Source organism: Fundulus heteroclitus, unplaced genomic scaffold, assembly GCF_011125445.2.
Source record: "Fundulus heteroclitus isolate FHET01 unplaced genomic scaffold, MU-UCD_Fhet_4.1 scaffold_48, whole genome shotgun sequence".
Taxonomy (NCBI): domain Eukaryota; kingdom Metazoa; phylum Chordata; class Actinopteri; order Cyprinodontiformes; family Fundulidae; genus Fundulus; species Fundulus heteroclitus.
Window position 1 is genome coordinate 2,425,559 of NW_023396901.1, and position 16,538 is coordinate 2,442,096.

The window sequence follows — 16,538 nt, forward strand, 5'->3', positions numbered from 1 at the left end:
GATTCGGGCGAAATGTCTAAATATTAACATTGTTACCTTATGTTGAATATATATATATATATATATATATATATATATATATATATATATATATATAGATAATTTAAAACATCAAATTCTAATCAAAACATATTTCAGTATCTACTTTTGTTTCAGCTTTTATTTTGAAAACTGCAGTACATTTTATGCATTGACCTGTAAAAACTACCTGTGTAGGTTTATGTAACATGGTTATATTTATTTTTAAAATGTTTGGAAATAAAGACAATGGTTTAAAAAGTCTACTACCTGACCTGGGAATCACACAACTATACTTACAGTGCAATTCTGCACTGGTTGGAAAACACTGAGCTGATGTCAAGAGAGAAAAAAATTAGAAAACACTGACATTTTGCAGTAAGGTTTTTTTAATAGCCATATTCAGACAAGAGCAATACTTTTTACTTACAGCTTAAGGTAAGTGCATGTAAATACGTATCATAAATAAGGCAATCTCTGTCAGACAACAAAAAAACGTGTAACATAAATATACATTAAAACTAAACATGAAAAATTGTGCCCTTTTAAACTGTGGACATTATTTGTTTTTGGGTATACGCACATTATAAGTCACAAAACAGCACCCTGATCATCCGATTCAGGCAAAAAAGATGAACAGCAAATCACAAATAGTTTATCAGCAAAGATCATCTTTAACGCTGACAGTTTATTCTGCTCATCGACTTCTGGTTTAAAACATGCTAAAATATGATACGGCCATTAAAAAGAACCAACCAAACAAAATACATACACAATATAAAACCCTCTAATAAGTCAGTATACTCTCTTTTAGGTATTTGATTTTACAGATGTTATAGTTATAATAATAAATAATAATAACAACATTCAGCTCAGTAGACCCTTTATATGTAGAACTTCTGATGGAAAAGAAAACACGACATACAGGTATCGAGAATTGTCCTATGCAGTCAATTAATACCAAGTCAAAACGTAGAAACAGTGTGAAGAACAGGTACTGGACCTGACTGGTTCCATAAAACTCAGAAGGCTAAGCCACAGCCAGGTGCTGCGGATCAAATACTCTTATTTAATAGTGGTTTCTGAGTACCTCTAAGAATTTCTGAACCATTTGCTGGTTTGAAACATTCATCTGTCTGTTATTTTTACTAAATAATAAACCAAAACTGATCCCTTGATACATCTTAAAAAAAAATAAAAAAATCCACAAGACTTCCCAAGTAATGTCCTAAAACCGCAATAAACAATAAATAAAAACTGTCTAGCATAGTGTTTACTGTTGTTGTTTTTTTTTAAACAGCCACAGGAACTAGTCACCCTCTGACAGTTAAATCTAAGGCAAGCCTTTCCAACCGTAGCAGCAAATCAACAGCAAAATGTTTTCAAATGGCTCAGTTTAGGTCTAGGCTTATATTGCACTGTGATGTGATTGCATTTCTGCTCGATGTGCTTGCATTTTGTAACAGATTTTACTTAGCTCGACTAAGATCGGTGATCTTGTTTACTTTCTGTTAAATAAATACACAGCGTATAGTGAGTTGTTGCTCCTGACTTGCGTGACTTTTGCAAATGTAACGTTCAACTAACAAATGCCCGTGTAACAGATAACATTTCAGGATATACTCACTGTTTTAAAATTTAAAAGTATTCAGATTAGTCTTAAAACTTCACTACATCAGAATAGGTTAGCTTAAAGTCAGTATTTGTTAGTCTGAATCACAGCATGAATTTATCTTCAAAGTGCGTCACTTTTCCTGAACAAGTTCATTGTCAACGTCGCTCGCTGTTGTGCTGAGGCTTTCGTTTTTCTCACTGCCGTGCGGCCGTAGAGCTTGCATGTTGTACGCCCAGGCCCTGTCCACACCCTGTCCCTCAATCCGGCACGGGTTCCAGTCTGGGAATGGGAAACGGCCGGCCACCACTAAGGCATCATCAGGAAGCTCAGCATGCAACTTTTTTTGTAATAATGAAAGCTAGCAACACAAGAAAACAAGAAATTACTGCAAAACACAACACGTAAGTAAACGTCTGTTTGGTCAATGGGCTGCATTAGTTTTAAATTCTTTGTGTTGTTTTGTATCACTGAAATAATGTGATATGTCGAAAAGCTTTTTAAAAGAGTAACTTATTAGCATAGTATTAGATCACACAGGTAAGAGGCTACCGTTGAATAACAATTGAAACAAAGTAGGTCATGGTTCACATACAATATGACTTAAGTGGTTCAAAAAGTATTTCAGTAAGTCAACCTGTCAAAGGAGTTTTGGTTTGAAGAAATTAGTTTCTGTGCATCCCTTGCAGGCAGAAGCCTGCAAGGGATGCGCCACACCTTCTTCCAGCTAAGAGCTATGGGTTGATAAGAAGACGTACCACACTGGGAGCCAGGAACACCGTGACATTCTTGCATTTTGACAAGTCGACCTGAGATGGAACACAAAGCAGGACGTAAATCAACCAACAGGCTTAAACAAAAGAATACAGCAAAAAAAGTGGTTTGTATTTATAATAGTTTCTTAAATAATGTAGTCACTTATGTGTCACTGATGGTAGCACAGAACTTCCGATTAGGAAGGAATCGGTTCAAAGGTTTGCACACGCAAGCTTAAAACGTATCTGAATTTAATATTTAAATCTTTATTAATTGTCTTCAATACTCACTAATTTAAGTGTATTGCCAACTTTTATTTTTAGTCTGTTCCAAAAGAACTCCACTGTTTTGCTAATAAAGCATTTTTGATTGGAGAACTTCTCTCTGGTTGCAGGTTCTTATTTGTGGTCAGATATTGTGCTCTTGAAATAAAGTTCCGCTTCTGACTGAAAAAAGGCCGAGGTAGTAGAGCTCAGGCCCAGCCAGGGGCTGCATGAGCCCCTAAGCGGAGTTTAATTTAGGGTCCCAGTTCTACCTAGGCCCATTCTAGTTATTTTGCACTTGAGAGAGTCGGAAATAGGCAAAATGAAATGTTTTGTTCACATGCAAACACAGACAAATTTGCTTTTGCACATGGAGCTGCTTACAATGTGCAACTCAGACATGAAGCAGAAATGATCCAATTAGCATTAAAATAAGACTCCAGTGATGTATCAGTCACATTATGATGGTTTTAGAATGTACATAACTGGTACATTTGTAAATTCAAGTCCTCGTGTAATTCCCGGGGCCCAAAGGGAAGGGAGCTGAGCAGTTGCAAACTTTGTTTCTACCTCCAGTGGCTTTGGTAGAGTTAGATTAGATTAGATTCAACTTTATTGTCATTACACAGGTACAGGTACAAGGCAACGAAACGCAGCTTAGGTCTAACCAGAAGTGCAATAGCAGCAAGTGCAGGATAAACAATGGTTCCATAAGTACAAGACATGGGTTTTTTACTGAATAAATATAGAGATGGATACTATTATAAACAGAATTTTACTGATAGATTTGTCCTATGAGTATAATATATAGATAACTAGTATTGTGAACTAAATTTACAGCTGCATATGTACTGAATATAATATACAGGTGGATAGTACTATAGTTTTTACAGATATGTATATATAGATAACTAGTATTGTGAACTAAAACAGTTATTAACATGAGTAAAAATTTTCTAACCTTCCAGAGATCTTCTTGTCTGTACGACACGTTTCCGTGGCGACCTGCTCTCCAGGCGTGAAAGCGAGCTAGCTGCACAAGCCAGGGGTTGAGCTCGTAGCCAACAACGGGACTAAAGCTCTGATGACAGGCCTCCAAAACCTGAACGAATAAAGGAAACAATTTAAAACTGATAATCATTGTGGCGAGACGGTTTCTGCTCATACAATCATATTTACAATACGACCATCACCGGATCCCAAATCGACCAGTCCTCCCGTTCGACCTCTCATCAGAGTCATCACATTTTTTACTTGAGCTTTGCTGGCAGGAATGTAGGGAACCTGGAAGGAATTAGATGTTCAGAATCAGAATTTGCTTTATTTGCCAGGTATGTGTACGCACACACAAGGAATTTGACTCTGGATGCAAAATCAAGCAGTTGGAAGTTTAGAGAACACGTTTGAACACACTATAAACAAAATAGATTGCACTCTGCTCATTGCAAAATTGTGTTAAAGGAATGCAGGAGTAAATTTAACCATTATTGTATTATGTACATGTTGGAGGTGGAAGTAATGTACAGGTGCACAAACATACATACATGGATATATGCCCACAGCAGCATATAGCCTCTGAAATCACATAACATTCTGTGTTATGTGATTTTTAGAGGCTATACAAACACCGTCATACAGTTACAATACTTTGAGAACGCTGCACATCAGACCTGTAGCCTCAGCGGCACTTTTCGGAAGCCAGGCTGCAGGACTCCAGCCCACATGGCATAGACAGCAAGCCCAGTGCCAGCAGCTATCTGCAGAACTCCCCAGCCTCCGATGTGTCTGGTCCTAAGGTCAGCAAAGAGCTCATCAGTGTTGTCATCCATTTCTGTAGGAAACGAGTAGGAGTTCAACAAATATGTAGTCCTGGTGAGGATAGAGAATATTTGGACTACAAATAAAACGGATTCTGATTCAGTTCACGACACTTTAGTAGCACATTACATTAGCCTTTTTTTTTTTTTTTTTTTTTTTTTACTATAAATGGTTAGACGTGATGATAAAGACCTGTCGCAACATTTGCCTAATACTGTTTCAGACTGGAGCCTTTAACAGACCATACACTTACAAAATAATAACAATTATTATAATACAAAAAGAACATATCCGTGATGTAGTACATTTCACAAACAGTTTAGGTTGTTTTGATTAAGACAACAGTCAAGTTATTCGTTTTTGAGCACTTAGCACTAGTTGTACTTAAATCAGAGCCAGGTTACGTTTAGCGGGAACACGGAGTTCTTTCTCTGTAACGTTGTCTGAAAAAATAATAACAAATCCCCACATGGCAACAAGAAAAGCAAACGTCCAATTTACGAACGTAAAAGAGAATTGAAATCTCAGGTCTCATCCTGTCTTCGAAGCAAAAACCGTGAAGATCCGAAGCAGTGAGAGCGGACGCATTACCGTGTAGGACAGGTCCATCTACGAAACATTCCGTACTCTCAAGTTCCGGAAACGCGTGTTTTCGACGTCACTTGGTGTCGTTTTCCAAAATAATGGAGTCTTATTCAACATTTCGGTTCTAATTGTTAAATTATGTTCAAATAATAAAAAGGTTTTTGTAATACTGAGATAGTTTTTGCCTTCTAATGGGTAACATGGAGCTATTAGTCGGTCATAAAAGCTGATATTGTGTGAAAATTGCAAAAGGATTAGTCTTTAGCAAATATAAATGTTGGGATAAACCTATAAGTTGATTTTAATGGGTTGAATTTCACCCTCACATAACCACAAATATATTTTAAACGTAACTTTTTGTGATTGAAATCAACAATTAGAGAATACAAATGTCAAAACAAAAATATGAATATACACCAATCATAACAAGGAGACATGTTTTTAAAACTTGTTTTCCTGTTTGAGTTTATTTAAGTTCTGGTAATAAAAGCAACCATGTGATGGTTAAACGCAGTGAAAAAGAATCGATTTGCAAACAAAATGTAAATTATTTACAGCGATTGTTTTATCTTCCTCTCACCCTCTGTGTCAAACATTTTAAAATGTTCACTGGCAGACAAAATGTACTCCACTGGCCTAAATAATAATAAAAAAAAAGATCTGTCAAAAAGGTTATAATATAAATTTTATTTTAACAGGAACACTTAAAACAAGTCACTATCAAATTAAATTACAATGAATGATTTTACAATCAAAAATGTAAAAGTCAACAATAAACATCATAAAAGTGCAACAGTCTGTGTTCAGTTGGTGTCTGCATCATCACTGATGATCCCATGCAGGTTGGCCCACTCCGACATCTTTTTGCGTCCTTTGTGAGGATCACTTTCCTGATGGCTGTCAGAATCAGAGTTTAGAGTGCGCTGATAAGAAGATGGAGGGTCCTTACGTATCTGATTGGCTGAGGTTCCTCTGCGTTTAGGCCGGCCTGAAAGGTGTTCAAATATAATCCGTTTATGCATGACAAAGGGTTATTAAACAGCATCAAAAATGACCAGTTCAGGACAGAAAGATATCATGACTGCCTACCTACTACCGAGCCTACTGAGTACGGCTGGGCGATAAATCGATTTTATTGATTAATTCGAATTTGCAATTCATGAAGATTTTGATTTTTGGAAAAAAAATGTTTTTTTGCCAGTGCAAAATAACAACAACTATGTCGGTCCTGAAAGGGGAAATTGTTTTGGTAAAAGCTTGCAATGTTGAATATCTGTTTAGTAAAATATATTGTGGAAGTACACTGTCTGTGTTTTTGGTGATTTAGCAGCTTCACTTGAAAGCAGCGGTCTGCCCTTACTCTCAACAACTGTGTGTGGGCTGGCTATTCTCTCAGCGCTGTCTCACAGGCTGTCGCTGTGTGAGTTTTGTGAAAGGCAAGTTATTGCACTATTAATCGCAACAGGACACTTATCTTTGTTCAAGCAGAACCTTTTATTCATTTAGCCTTAATTTAAGGCTTGAACTTCAAGCCCAATAGGGAAATTCATTTTGGTTTGCTGATTTTTTGTGTCAAATAAAACAATAAAAAATTATTTGAATGATTTCCTTTTTGTTTCTAGCTTTTTTTAACAAAAAAAAAAAAAAAAAAAAAAAAACCCTAACAAAAATCCTAAATCGTAACTTCTGTGCTTCTTTCACAAGACCTCAGGCGCCAAAAGTGATACATCCTTTGTTTTGTCTTCTCAGAGATCTGGGGTCCGTTCTTCGTACGTCGCTAACTCAATTAGCAGGATTTCATTGTTGACGATTTGGCATGATCTTGGATCGTTTGGTTCTTCGAAAGACTTTCTGCACTTGTTGTCATAGCAACATGTTCGCCAGCTTAAGCCTGCTCCAGAGCAGGCTTATTTCATGTAAACAAGATTAGATCACTGCTGTATAAGCGGAGGAGATAGGGAAGTCTGCCGTAGCCATGTCCATTTTTACGACAGCAACCTGTTGCGGAAGGTGCAAGAATAATTTGCAGAGTTTTTCGAATCAATCGCGTATTGCGCAATAGACAGGATCCTTTAGCGCAGTGCGACAGTGTAATTGTAGAGAGATTTTTCTTGGTGGCTGTTATAAACAGACAAACGCATCATTTAACAGTGGCTTTTAAAGAAGAAAAAGTGGTGTTAGAGTCATAAATCGAAAATGTTTAAGTTATTTGTATGATGGTTTGCTTTTTATTTTTATCATATTCGGTAAGATTTGTTCGGGCCATTTTATTGTGAAGTTTAGTTTTACTTTGAAAGGCTTGCTTCTTGTCGAGCCGTATATTGTATTAGAAAAAAAATATGGATGGATTATCTAGACACAGAGCAATACAGTTTTACCATGTAAACTGTGGATGACTTGGAAAAGGAAGAACTTAATTTTTTTATAGATAAATATTTTTTTGTTAAAAATCCCAGTTTGCACGTGTCCTTTACTTCCCGTGTCTAAGGAATGACACTGAAATTTGGATCTCTTGACATAACAAGTGCCTTTTTAAAATAAAGTATAATAATTTAAGGCTACCATTTTGTAGAATATTCCACTTTTACTTGTCCACATGTTCTAGTGGGTCCCGTGGAGGCTCTGATATAAAAGAACAAAGTAAATATGAAATTATTAAAATGCAAAAATTCATACTGTAGAAAGTGATAGAAACATCTATCATGGACAATATTTACGCATTAATTTGTCTGCTGCTTTTTACCAGCCCTCTCTCTGGCTTTAGCAGACTTTGAGGTGTTCGTTTTAATTATTAACTCAAATTCGGCATAACCTTCCATTAAAAGCTCTTGTTCTGCTTGGGAGAAAAACTGTGGGCGTTCTTTGCTGAACAGCCAATAGCAGCGCTGCTGATCATCGTTTCTACTATCGATACATTTCCCCTTTTAAACAAACGCATGAACGCACAGTTGTCTCAGATAACTCAATCCAGCCATACTAATCGTAAACAACAGATGTGTTCGAAGAACCCAATTAGCCGGATGAAATCATCTTGGATGTGTCATTTGATCTCGGATGTTTTAAGCAACGTAAGAAGAACGGACCCGAGTACAGTCTAGATTTTCCAAAACAGCACAGAGTCAATCATGAGTCCTAAGTATCTGTAGAACAGCACCTGACTGTTCTCCTCAACATAAATGCTAATGGGAACTTTACGGCAAACAGTGATCCAAAGGCTATTTTCTTCAGTGCACTGAACAACTTTACCAACACCGTGTTAGTACGGGTATTGCATCTTATTAGTGCTTGCAGCAATTAATGTATCTAGATAATAAAGAAGCAACTATCTACAACATTGCAGTAATTATATTAGACACTTACTCATTTGGGGCTTTAGGAAGAACACCCCCCTACCCCCCAAAAAAACAAAACAAAAACAAAGCAAACCTTCAGTGGTGATGATGTTGTTGACGTCAAGTTCAGCCAGTTCCTGAGCTTCTTCCCTCTTCAATCGAATCTTTTTACATTTCTCAATAGAGGGGTGACCTAATTAAGAGAAGAGCCATATTACTGTAAGGCAGAGTAATAGCTTATTAAAACAGTCTTTTGGGGATTTCTCTCCCCCCGTCTGAATCAACCTTGAACACAGAGGAGTTAATCACAGCCGATGTTTCGGGTGTCCTCAGCGTCGTTCCTTTAGATATTCAGACTAACAAAAATCAGCAAAACAAGGTTTTATTTCCTAATCAGTTCATTTCCTAAATCCCAATGTAAACTACACTGCATTCCTGATGCGGGTATTTCTCACCTCTCAATCGTTTCACTGCAATGGATAGATGCTGCAGATGTCAGTAAATTATTATGTTTGATTCATGCTGAATCTACAATTTCAGTGTAAATACTGGATTATGCTCACAAAGAACACCATTTAATTCTTACTGAAGACAGTTTGTACAATGTACTATTTATTTCACCTAAACTTTTGATCACAGCGTTGTAGTGTCACTTAAAAACAAAGCCCCCAGATCTGTGAAAAAAAAGGTTGATCGTATCCCCACTGACCATTGACACCGAGGTTTTTAAGCTCCTGCTTCAGAACAGCCACTTTGGAGCGAGTGGAGCGGCAGCCGTCTAGCAGCTTCTTGTAATTCTTCCACACGCCACACAGGGCGATGTAGCGTTTGAGCCGCACGACTGACTTTTCTTCATCCTGCAGGAACAAGACAAAAGACACATTTTCACACTCCCCCTTGCAAATTCAAAATTCGATATTTTTTTTTTTATAGAACTTAATGATTTAATCTTCTCTGTAACTTATACGGCAGCGTTTTTAATCAAGTTATTTTTGTACATTATATTAAAATGGCCGACTAAAGGAATGAAGCTTAACTAATTTTTGTCCTTGGTTTAAAATTCAACAAAAAGTCACAATACAACACCACCTATAGTCATCTTACTATCACGAAAATCAATATAAAAAAAAAATGAAAGCATGATCCTTTCTGTTGAGATTCATTGTATCGGCCTTCAGCAACAAGCTCACCTTGGAGCCTCCAGTCTTTGTTTTCTTTTGCTTCTTATCTTTTGCTTCAGCCGGGCTCCTTTTCTTCTCGTCGTCCACAGAAGGCAGTGATGATGATGAATCAGAGTCAGAGTCGTTTCCCTTCTTCCCATTTTCTTGTTTGGCACAGGAGCAAGGCATTCAACAGCATGTTCACAGTAACCATGTTATGGCATAAATACGTACGCATATTAAAGCCATGTTGAATAATTACCTTTGTCATCAGCAGAGGAATCAATTTTCTCTGACGAACGCTCTGCATCACTCCCACTCTCCTTATCGCTCTTTGTCGTTGTGTTTCTTCCACCTGAATCGACGCTTCTTATCTCTCTCTTCTTGGCCTTCTTTTTCACTTTTTCCTTGGGAGTTAGATTCTCATTCCGACCATTTTCTGACTCAACCTCTTCATCTGAAGACTCATCACTTGTGACACGCTGTCCAGTTTTTTTGCTTTTTTCATGCTCTGATTCTTCTTCTTCTTCTTCACTTGCAGACCGAGAGCTGATTTGCTCTTTGTTTTGACTTCCTGTTTCAGAGTTCTGCTCATCCTCTGAATCTGCAGTGAAAATTATTAGAGAAAGAAAGGCTTAGTGACATTTTCTCCAGCAAGTAACATTTATTCTTTCCATAATGTTTCAGTTCAAACACAAAACTATCAGAAGATCCAGCATAAGACTAAGACCAATGGAGAATTACTGAACTCCTTGCTATACTGCAGGATATGGAGACCACTTAGAAACATGAGAGAAAGTCTTATGTTAATTATCAAAATTATTGTGTTATAGCAACAGTTTAAAGCAAGTGCAACTCCTAAAATTATTCTGATCAGATAACATGTGGATACGAGACTGCGTAGCGGGACTCCAAAAACAAAATAAAAAAAATCTATTTACTTTTAAATGCTGATTTAAAAGTCACCCCCAGTTGACGCATTAAAGAAATCTGTGAGAAATGGTAAATGCTAAACATACACCATTATAAATAAAACATAAACTAAAATATCTAAATAATGTTTCTATAGCTGTACATGCAAGATTGTCTTAGATATTTTTAAAGATTAATCCTCCGGGATAAATTGGATCCCACATCTAATGGTAAAATAAAGCAGATCCTGTCTGAGCTCTGCTTTAAAACCGTGTTGTGAGAGTGTTGCTGCAGGTTCCCGGGGCAAACCGCTCCTTCGTCAGGCTGTTTACACTCACAGTTAATATTTACACCTTTATATGACATCATTTGTCTCAGTCACTCCGGAGGCGAGGAGAATACGTTAATAAAAAAAAAAAAAAAAAGATTTTAAACGCAGTGAAACTATTTTTAATCGGCAGCTAGAGGAGCCTGGAGCCGCTGTAGGTGCCAGGGACGGACCGGTCCTTCTTACGGCTGTTTTCAGTCACAGACAAAATATTAATATTTACACCTTCAAACGAGATCTTTTGTCTCAGCCATGGTGGGGCGAGGGGACGTTAATAAAAACATTTTAACCGCAGTGAAATGATCTCATTATTCTTGGGCTTACTCTCCCAGCTGTCAGACCTCGCCCAGCTCCAGCTCGCCTTGGAGCGGCCGACGCTTGCGAAGCGACCCGCTGCCTCGCCCGGTGGATTTCAGACGCATCTAGCTGTAAATTAAAGCTTCATTTTAAATCTTACCTCAGCCGTGGCGGGGGCTAGGAGAACACATTACCGTATTTTCCAGACAATAAGACGCACAGTGAATTAACATGTCTCTGTGCGTCTTTGCCGACATATAAGGTGCACCGGATTTTAAAGCGCATTTAATATTCTTCCCAAGTGTGTAATATCACTCCGCTCCTTCATGCACACAGCTCTCTATCAGTCTCTAACAAGAGGACAGAGTAGCTGGACTACACTGCCCTGTTTCTAACATAAGGCCAAAATAAACTGAACTTTTATATTGAACTAACTTACTAGGTTTATTGTTACTAGCACGTACTCTGGGCTGCCTAAAGGATCCCACAGACTCTGTGTAAAGTGCGCATACTGTGAGCTTAGTGGACTCCGCTCTGATGTTTTACCTTCATAGTCCAGCGTACTGTTGCCTACATTTCTTGCCTACAATTCCCACACTTTCTGCCTCTCAGAAAAGATGTGCTTATGCTAATCGGTCATGTGACCCTTGGACGTCATTTCACAAACTATGTGACTTTTGGTGGGGTAACTGGTCCTATTGACCCTTTCACCATTTTGTAGTTTTATTCACCGTGCATCTGACTATTGAGCCGTTTGTTGCATTTTTCTCTAAATCCAGCATCCCGTTTATTCGCTCATTTAAAAAAAAGGACACATGCTGCACTTTGTCATTTATTGGGTGCAAAAGTTCTACGCAGTGCAGCTTTATTTATATATATAAAAAAAAAAAAGCTGTGCTCGTGATGTTCTTGCAGATTTAACATTGACCAAGCAGTATTGCGCTCAGCATTGATGTAGAAACTACCTGATGGCGAGTCTTTATGTCCCGATCGTGATTTCTTTGCTGCGGATTTGGTTTCAGCGTCACTTTCCAGCTCCTCTTTTTCTCTCTCCCTTTTCCGCTTTGGTTTGTTGATTTCAGGCTCGCTTTCACCGCCATTGCTTTCCTACAATGAACTGAACTTATTTACTGTAAAAATAAACAGTAATACTTCCTACAGCATTACACACATAAGCAATAAAAAAAAGAAGAAAAAGCTGAACCGCTCTCTCGTTACTAATAAAAACAATACAGGTTCAGCGTTTAGTAACAGGAAACAAGGGAACATTCGGGGACGGTTCTCTTCCTTTTTGCTTCACCGACTTGCAACAGACAACAATCCTAACTTTGGTGCAGGCAGCTGAAGGCCTTTTATTTCAGATACCTGCATTTTGGCCAGTTCTTCTCCCACCACTTGCTTCATGAATTGTTTTGCTTCAGAAGTCAACGATTCACATCCTTCTTGAGCCAGATATCGTTTTTTCAATATTCCTAAAGTCAGCGTGCTGGGAGAAAAAAAAAAAAAAAAAAAACACAAAAAAACAAGAAAAACCATGAAAAACTACTAAGTAAAGTCCAGGGTTTTCAGTGTGTGAAACTTTGCACGCGTATTCTACTAACGATTTGAGCCCAGTTTATTTTTTATTTTTAATACATACAAAACAGCCCCCCAAAACATTTGTTTCAGAGAATTTTGTTCATTCATAAAAAAAAAGAAAAAAAAGGAAATTAAAATATTTTAAAGTCTTCGGAATAAAAGCATCCTTACGTTTTGCTAAGACACTCAAAAATTACCTCTGGTGCATCTGATTTTACTGAGATATTATCAGAGCAGAAACGAAGAAATAAAGTTAAAAGGGCTTTTTAATAGACCTATAAAACTAGGTTGATTGTGGTGCAAAAATCTCCAGCACCACTGAACACCCCAGCTAAAAACTGTCTGGTCTCCATTGTTTTGGAAGAGGGAGAAGTCTGAAACCACCTGGAGCCTCCCTAGATCTAGACCACACAGAGTAATGCTGGAGGACTGGCCTTGGTCCGAGAGGTGACCCGGAACCCGTGAGTCACCTACATGGAGCTTCATTGTTCGTTCGTCGATACAGGAGAAGCATCCAAAAGGACAACTATTAAGCTAAGAGATAATGCGCTCCACTGATCACGCCTCTGTGGCAGCGCCACCAGACAGACAGTTCAGCCATCTTGGATTTCATCAAGGTGGACCTTAAAGAGGGTCAGAACAGCAGAGAAAAAAAGAAATCTGGAAACCAAATCAAAACTGGGTGATAAGTCTGCGTGAAGGGTGAGAGGACAGCAGCCAAGGGTATTCATGGAGAGAACCTTCCAGCTTCAGAGCGCTCTGGACCTCAGAGCGACGCGGTGATTCAACTTTCCTGGAGCCAGAGCCTCGACTTAAACCAGAAAGACCAGGGTCTCTACTGATGTTCCCCACCCAACCTGACTGTAACAAATGTGCTTCAAAAAAATACAAATCCATGGGCATGAAAATTATTTTAAAATGTTAAATTTTTTTGTCAGTTTAGGAAAAAAAAAAAGTGCATGCCAGGTGGACTAATCCCAAAAAAAAGCCCTCTGAAAAAGCAGAGAGCTGCTCCAGGTCAGCTCGCATGCCCCTGCAGGACACGTCTCCATCAAGAAATGTTGGACAACCATTAGCACAACACTGGAGATTTCTCAGACCCCAAAACCAGCCTGTTTCAGCTGCTGATTACAGCTCAGGAAAAGTCTAGACTGCTCAGTTCATGGAACTTCTTGTTAAAGTCAACCACAACAAAAATAAGTCTGACTTTTATAAATCCAGAGAAATTATAATTCCTACATTTTTCTGATCTCACCTGACTCACCATACTTCCTTGTTTTTCAATATCTCAATACTTAAATATTCACCTATCAGTTAATAGTTCAGTTTCTCATTCCTTTTTCAATATACTTAAGTATTATTTTAAAGCTTTCATATAACCTGTAGAAAACAGTTTAATGGAATACGTTTCACTGTGTACACCGCACCTGTGCCGAGGTATAATGAAACCCTAAATTACACAGAATCTTTTCTTTGTATCGTGTCTGCACATCTGAAACAGGAACAAGCCCAATATGCTTTCATTGCCAACATTAAAACTGCTTTCTACAATTAAGCGCTGTATTTATTTTAAAAATGCATACCAAAGACCATCAACTGCAAGTTTTCAAAACAAAATACCGTACGAATTAATTTTAGACTTTATATAAAAGCAATAATCTCCCTAAAATATAGTCATGTCAGGTAAAAAATGATTTTAAAAAAAACTGTAAAAACATGACTTTTAAAGCGATCCATTCGCTGCAGTAACGGCGTTTTGTCACCAGAGGGAGCTGCTTGACAATGGATATGATTAATGTTACCTGTTGGTTTGTGCAACGAGAAAAACTCGCATAAACCCCAATGAGTTATATAGCTCAGTGATAAACCCTCACATTCTGTGTTGCAAACTGTCTTGTTGTCAGCTGTGAACCCCTAAATGCAGAACGTTTCGCCAGTCTGAGTGTCTAAATGACCCTTGCATATATATCTTCGCTCGGTATCACCATTAAGGCAAACTGCTCTTAAACAAAGTTTAAAAAAATTGCAGCAGAGACGCAAACCTACCTTAGGTCTGGCCCATCGCGGAGTTGCCCTTTGACAAACCTCCGAATACTACCTTTCTCCTTCTCTGACGCCATCATTACTAGCTGGCTTTTTGACGGCGAGGCGGGAATCTCGAACGTGGGCGGAAGTGACGTAGTACAACCGCGTTTCCTTCACAACAACAACCATAGACAACAACAACCAGGGGTCCGTTCTTCGTACGTCGCTAACTCAGTTAGCAGGATTTCACTGTTGACGATTTGGCATGATCTTGGATCGTTTGGTTCTTCGAAAGACTTCCTGCACTTGTTGTCATAGCAACATGTGCGCCAGCTTAAGCCTGCTCCAGAGCAGGCTTATTTCATGTAAACAAGATTAGATCGCGGCTGTATAACCGGAGGAGATAGGAAAGTCTGTCGTAGCCATGTCCATTTTTACGACTGCAACCTGTTGCGGAAGGTGCAAGAATAATTTGCAGAGTTTTTCGAATTAATCGCGTATTGCGCAATAGACAGGATCCTTTAGCGCAGCGCAACAGTGTGATTGTAGAGAGATTTTTCTTGGTGGCTGTTATAAACAGACAAACACATCATTTAACAGTGGCTTTTAAAGAGGAAAAAGTGATGTTGGAGCCATAAATCTAAAATATTTAAGTTATTTGTATGATAGTTTGCTTTTTATTTTTATCATATTCAGTAAGAAGAGTTGTTCGGGCCATTTTATTGTGAAGTTTAGTTTTACTTTGAAAGGCTTGCTTCCTGTCGAGCCGTATGGACGGATTATCTAGACACGGAGCAATAAAGTTTTACCGTGTAAACTGTGGATGACTAATTGGAAAAGGAAGATTTTCATTTTTTATGGATAAAGATTTTTTTTTGTTAAAATTCCCAGTTTGCACATGTCCTTTACTTTCCGTCTCTAAGGAATGACACTGAAATTTGGATCTCTTGACATAACAAGTGCCTTTTTAAAATAAAGTGTAATAATTAAAGGCTACCATTTTGTAGAATATTTCACTTTTACTTGTCCCCATGTTCTAGTGGGTCCCGTGGAGGCTCTGATATAAAAGAACAAATAATATCAAATTATTAAAATGCAAAAATTCATGCTGTAGAAAGTGATAGAAACATCTACCATGGACAGTATTTACGCATTAATTTGTCTGCTGCTTTTTGCCAGCCCTCTCTCCTGGCTTGGACAGATTTTTAGGTGTTTTAATTAATGACTCAAATTCATCATAACCTTCCAAGCTCTTGTTCTGCTTGGGAGAAAAAACTGTGGGCGTTCTTTGCTGAACAGCCAATAGCAGCGCTGCTGATCATTGTTTCTACTATCGATACATTTCCCCTTTTAAACAAACGCATGGACGCGCAGTTATCTCAGATAACTCAATCCAGCCATACTAATCGTAAACAACAGGTGTGTTCGGAGAACCCACTTAGCCGGATCATGTTTAGCCGGATGAAATCATCTTGGATGTGTCATTTGATCTTGGATGTTTTAAGCAACGTTCGAAGAACGGACCCCAGGGTCGTTCCTTCTTCTTCTACAAACACACACACACACACACACACACACACACACACACACACACACACACACACACACACACACACACACACACACACACACACACACACACACCCTGCTGTTAGGGGTTGTTTGGGATTGTAATTAATCTTCTTCTGTTTGTGTATATTTTTATCATCCTCTCTGAGAGTCAAACAGTGAAACGGTGCATTGCCGCCACCAGCTGGTATGGAGTGTGGATAAAAAATCACTACTTATTTCATTCTAAAACAAGCTAAGACAACAGAATAGAACAAACCGAACACAATCAACACAACAGACATA

At 38.2% G+C, this 16,538-nt stretch overlaps 2 protein-coding genes across 9 annotated transcripts; both read right to left on the bottom strand.

The window, feature by feature from the left end:
• Window positions 1-389: 389 nt before the first annotated feature.
• On the bottom strand, window positions 390-5,106 carry antkmt (adenine nucleotide translocase lysine methyltransferase). Of its 8 annotated transcripts, none has more exons than XM_036132214.1 (6): window positions 5,059-5,106; window positions 4,320-4,440; window positions 3,829-3,933; window positions 3,611-3,751; window positions 2,389-2,439; window positions 390-1,991 (listed from the first exon to the last, which is right to left on the bottom strand). In XM_036132214.1, the coding sequence occupies exons 1-6, from the start codon at window positions 5,085-5,087 to the stop codon at window positions 1,764-1,766; spliced, it is 675 nt and encodes a 224-aa protein (XP_035988107.1). In that variant the 5' UTR covers window positions 5,088-5,106; the 3' UTR covers window positions 390-1,763. The 8 variants fall into 8 exon arrangements, with proteins under 8 accessions (XP_035988107.1, XP_035988106.1, XP_035988103.1 ...); XM_036132213.1 differs by having other exon boundaries at window positions 4,320-4,480; window positions 5,059-5,075; XM_036132210.1 differs by having other exon boundaries at window positions 4,320-4,518; window positions 4,973-5,060.
• A 399-nt stretch (window positions 5,107-5,505) lies between these two features.
• hirip3 (HIRA interacting protein 3) lies at window positions 5,506-14,845 on the bottom strand. Its single transcript, XM_012882238.3, has 8 exons — window positions 14,706-14,845; window positions 12,447-12,567; window positions 12,047-12,188; window positions 9,807-10,148; window positions 9,575-9,708; window positions 9,094-9,241; window positions 8,479-8,577; window positions 5,506-6,040 (listed from the first exon to the last, which is right to left on the bottom strand). The coding sequence occupies exons 1-8, from the start codon at window positions 14,780-14,782 to the stop codon at window positions 5,856-5,858; spliced, it is 1,248 nt and encodes a 415-aa protein (XP_012737692.2). The 5' UTR covers window positions 14,783-14,845; the 3' UTR covers window positions 5,506-5,855.
• Between the last annotated feature and the right edge of the window lie 1,693 nt (window positions 14,846-16,538).

Excerpts from the sequence above, each read along its gene's own strand:
- antkmt (XM_021308465.2), bottom strand. The coding sequence starts at position 4,938 with ATGTGGGGATTTGTTATTATTTTTTCAGACAACGTTACAGAGAAAGAA. Across the intron at positions 3,752-3,828 it reads GATCCGGTGATGGTCGTATT|GTTTTGGAGGCCTGTCATCA; the intron begins GTAAATATGATT and ends TTATTCGTTCAG. Across the intron at positions 2,440-3,610 it reads GACAAGAAGATCTCTGGAAG|GTCGACTTGTCAAAATGCAA; the intron begins GTTAGAAAATTT and ends GTTCCATCTCAG.
- hirip3 (XM_012882238.3), bottom strand. The coding sequence starts at position 14,782 with ATGATGGCGTCAGAGAAGGAGAAAGGTAGTATTCGGAGGTTTGTCAAA. Across the intron at positions 10,149-12,046 it reads ACATAAAGACTCGCCATCAG|ATTCAGAGGATGAGCAGAAC; the intron begins GTAGTTTCTACA and ends TTTTCACTGCAG. Across the intron at positions 9,709-9,806 it reads TTCCTCTGCTGATGACAAAG|AAAATGGGAAGAAGGGAAAC; the intron begins GTAATTATTCAA and ends GTGCCAAACAAG.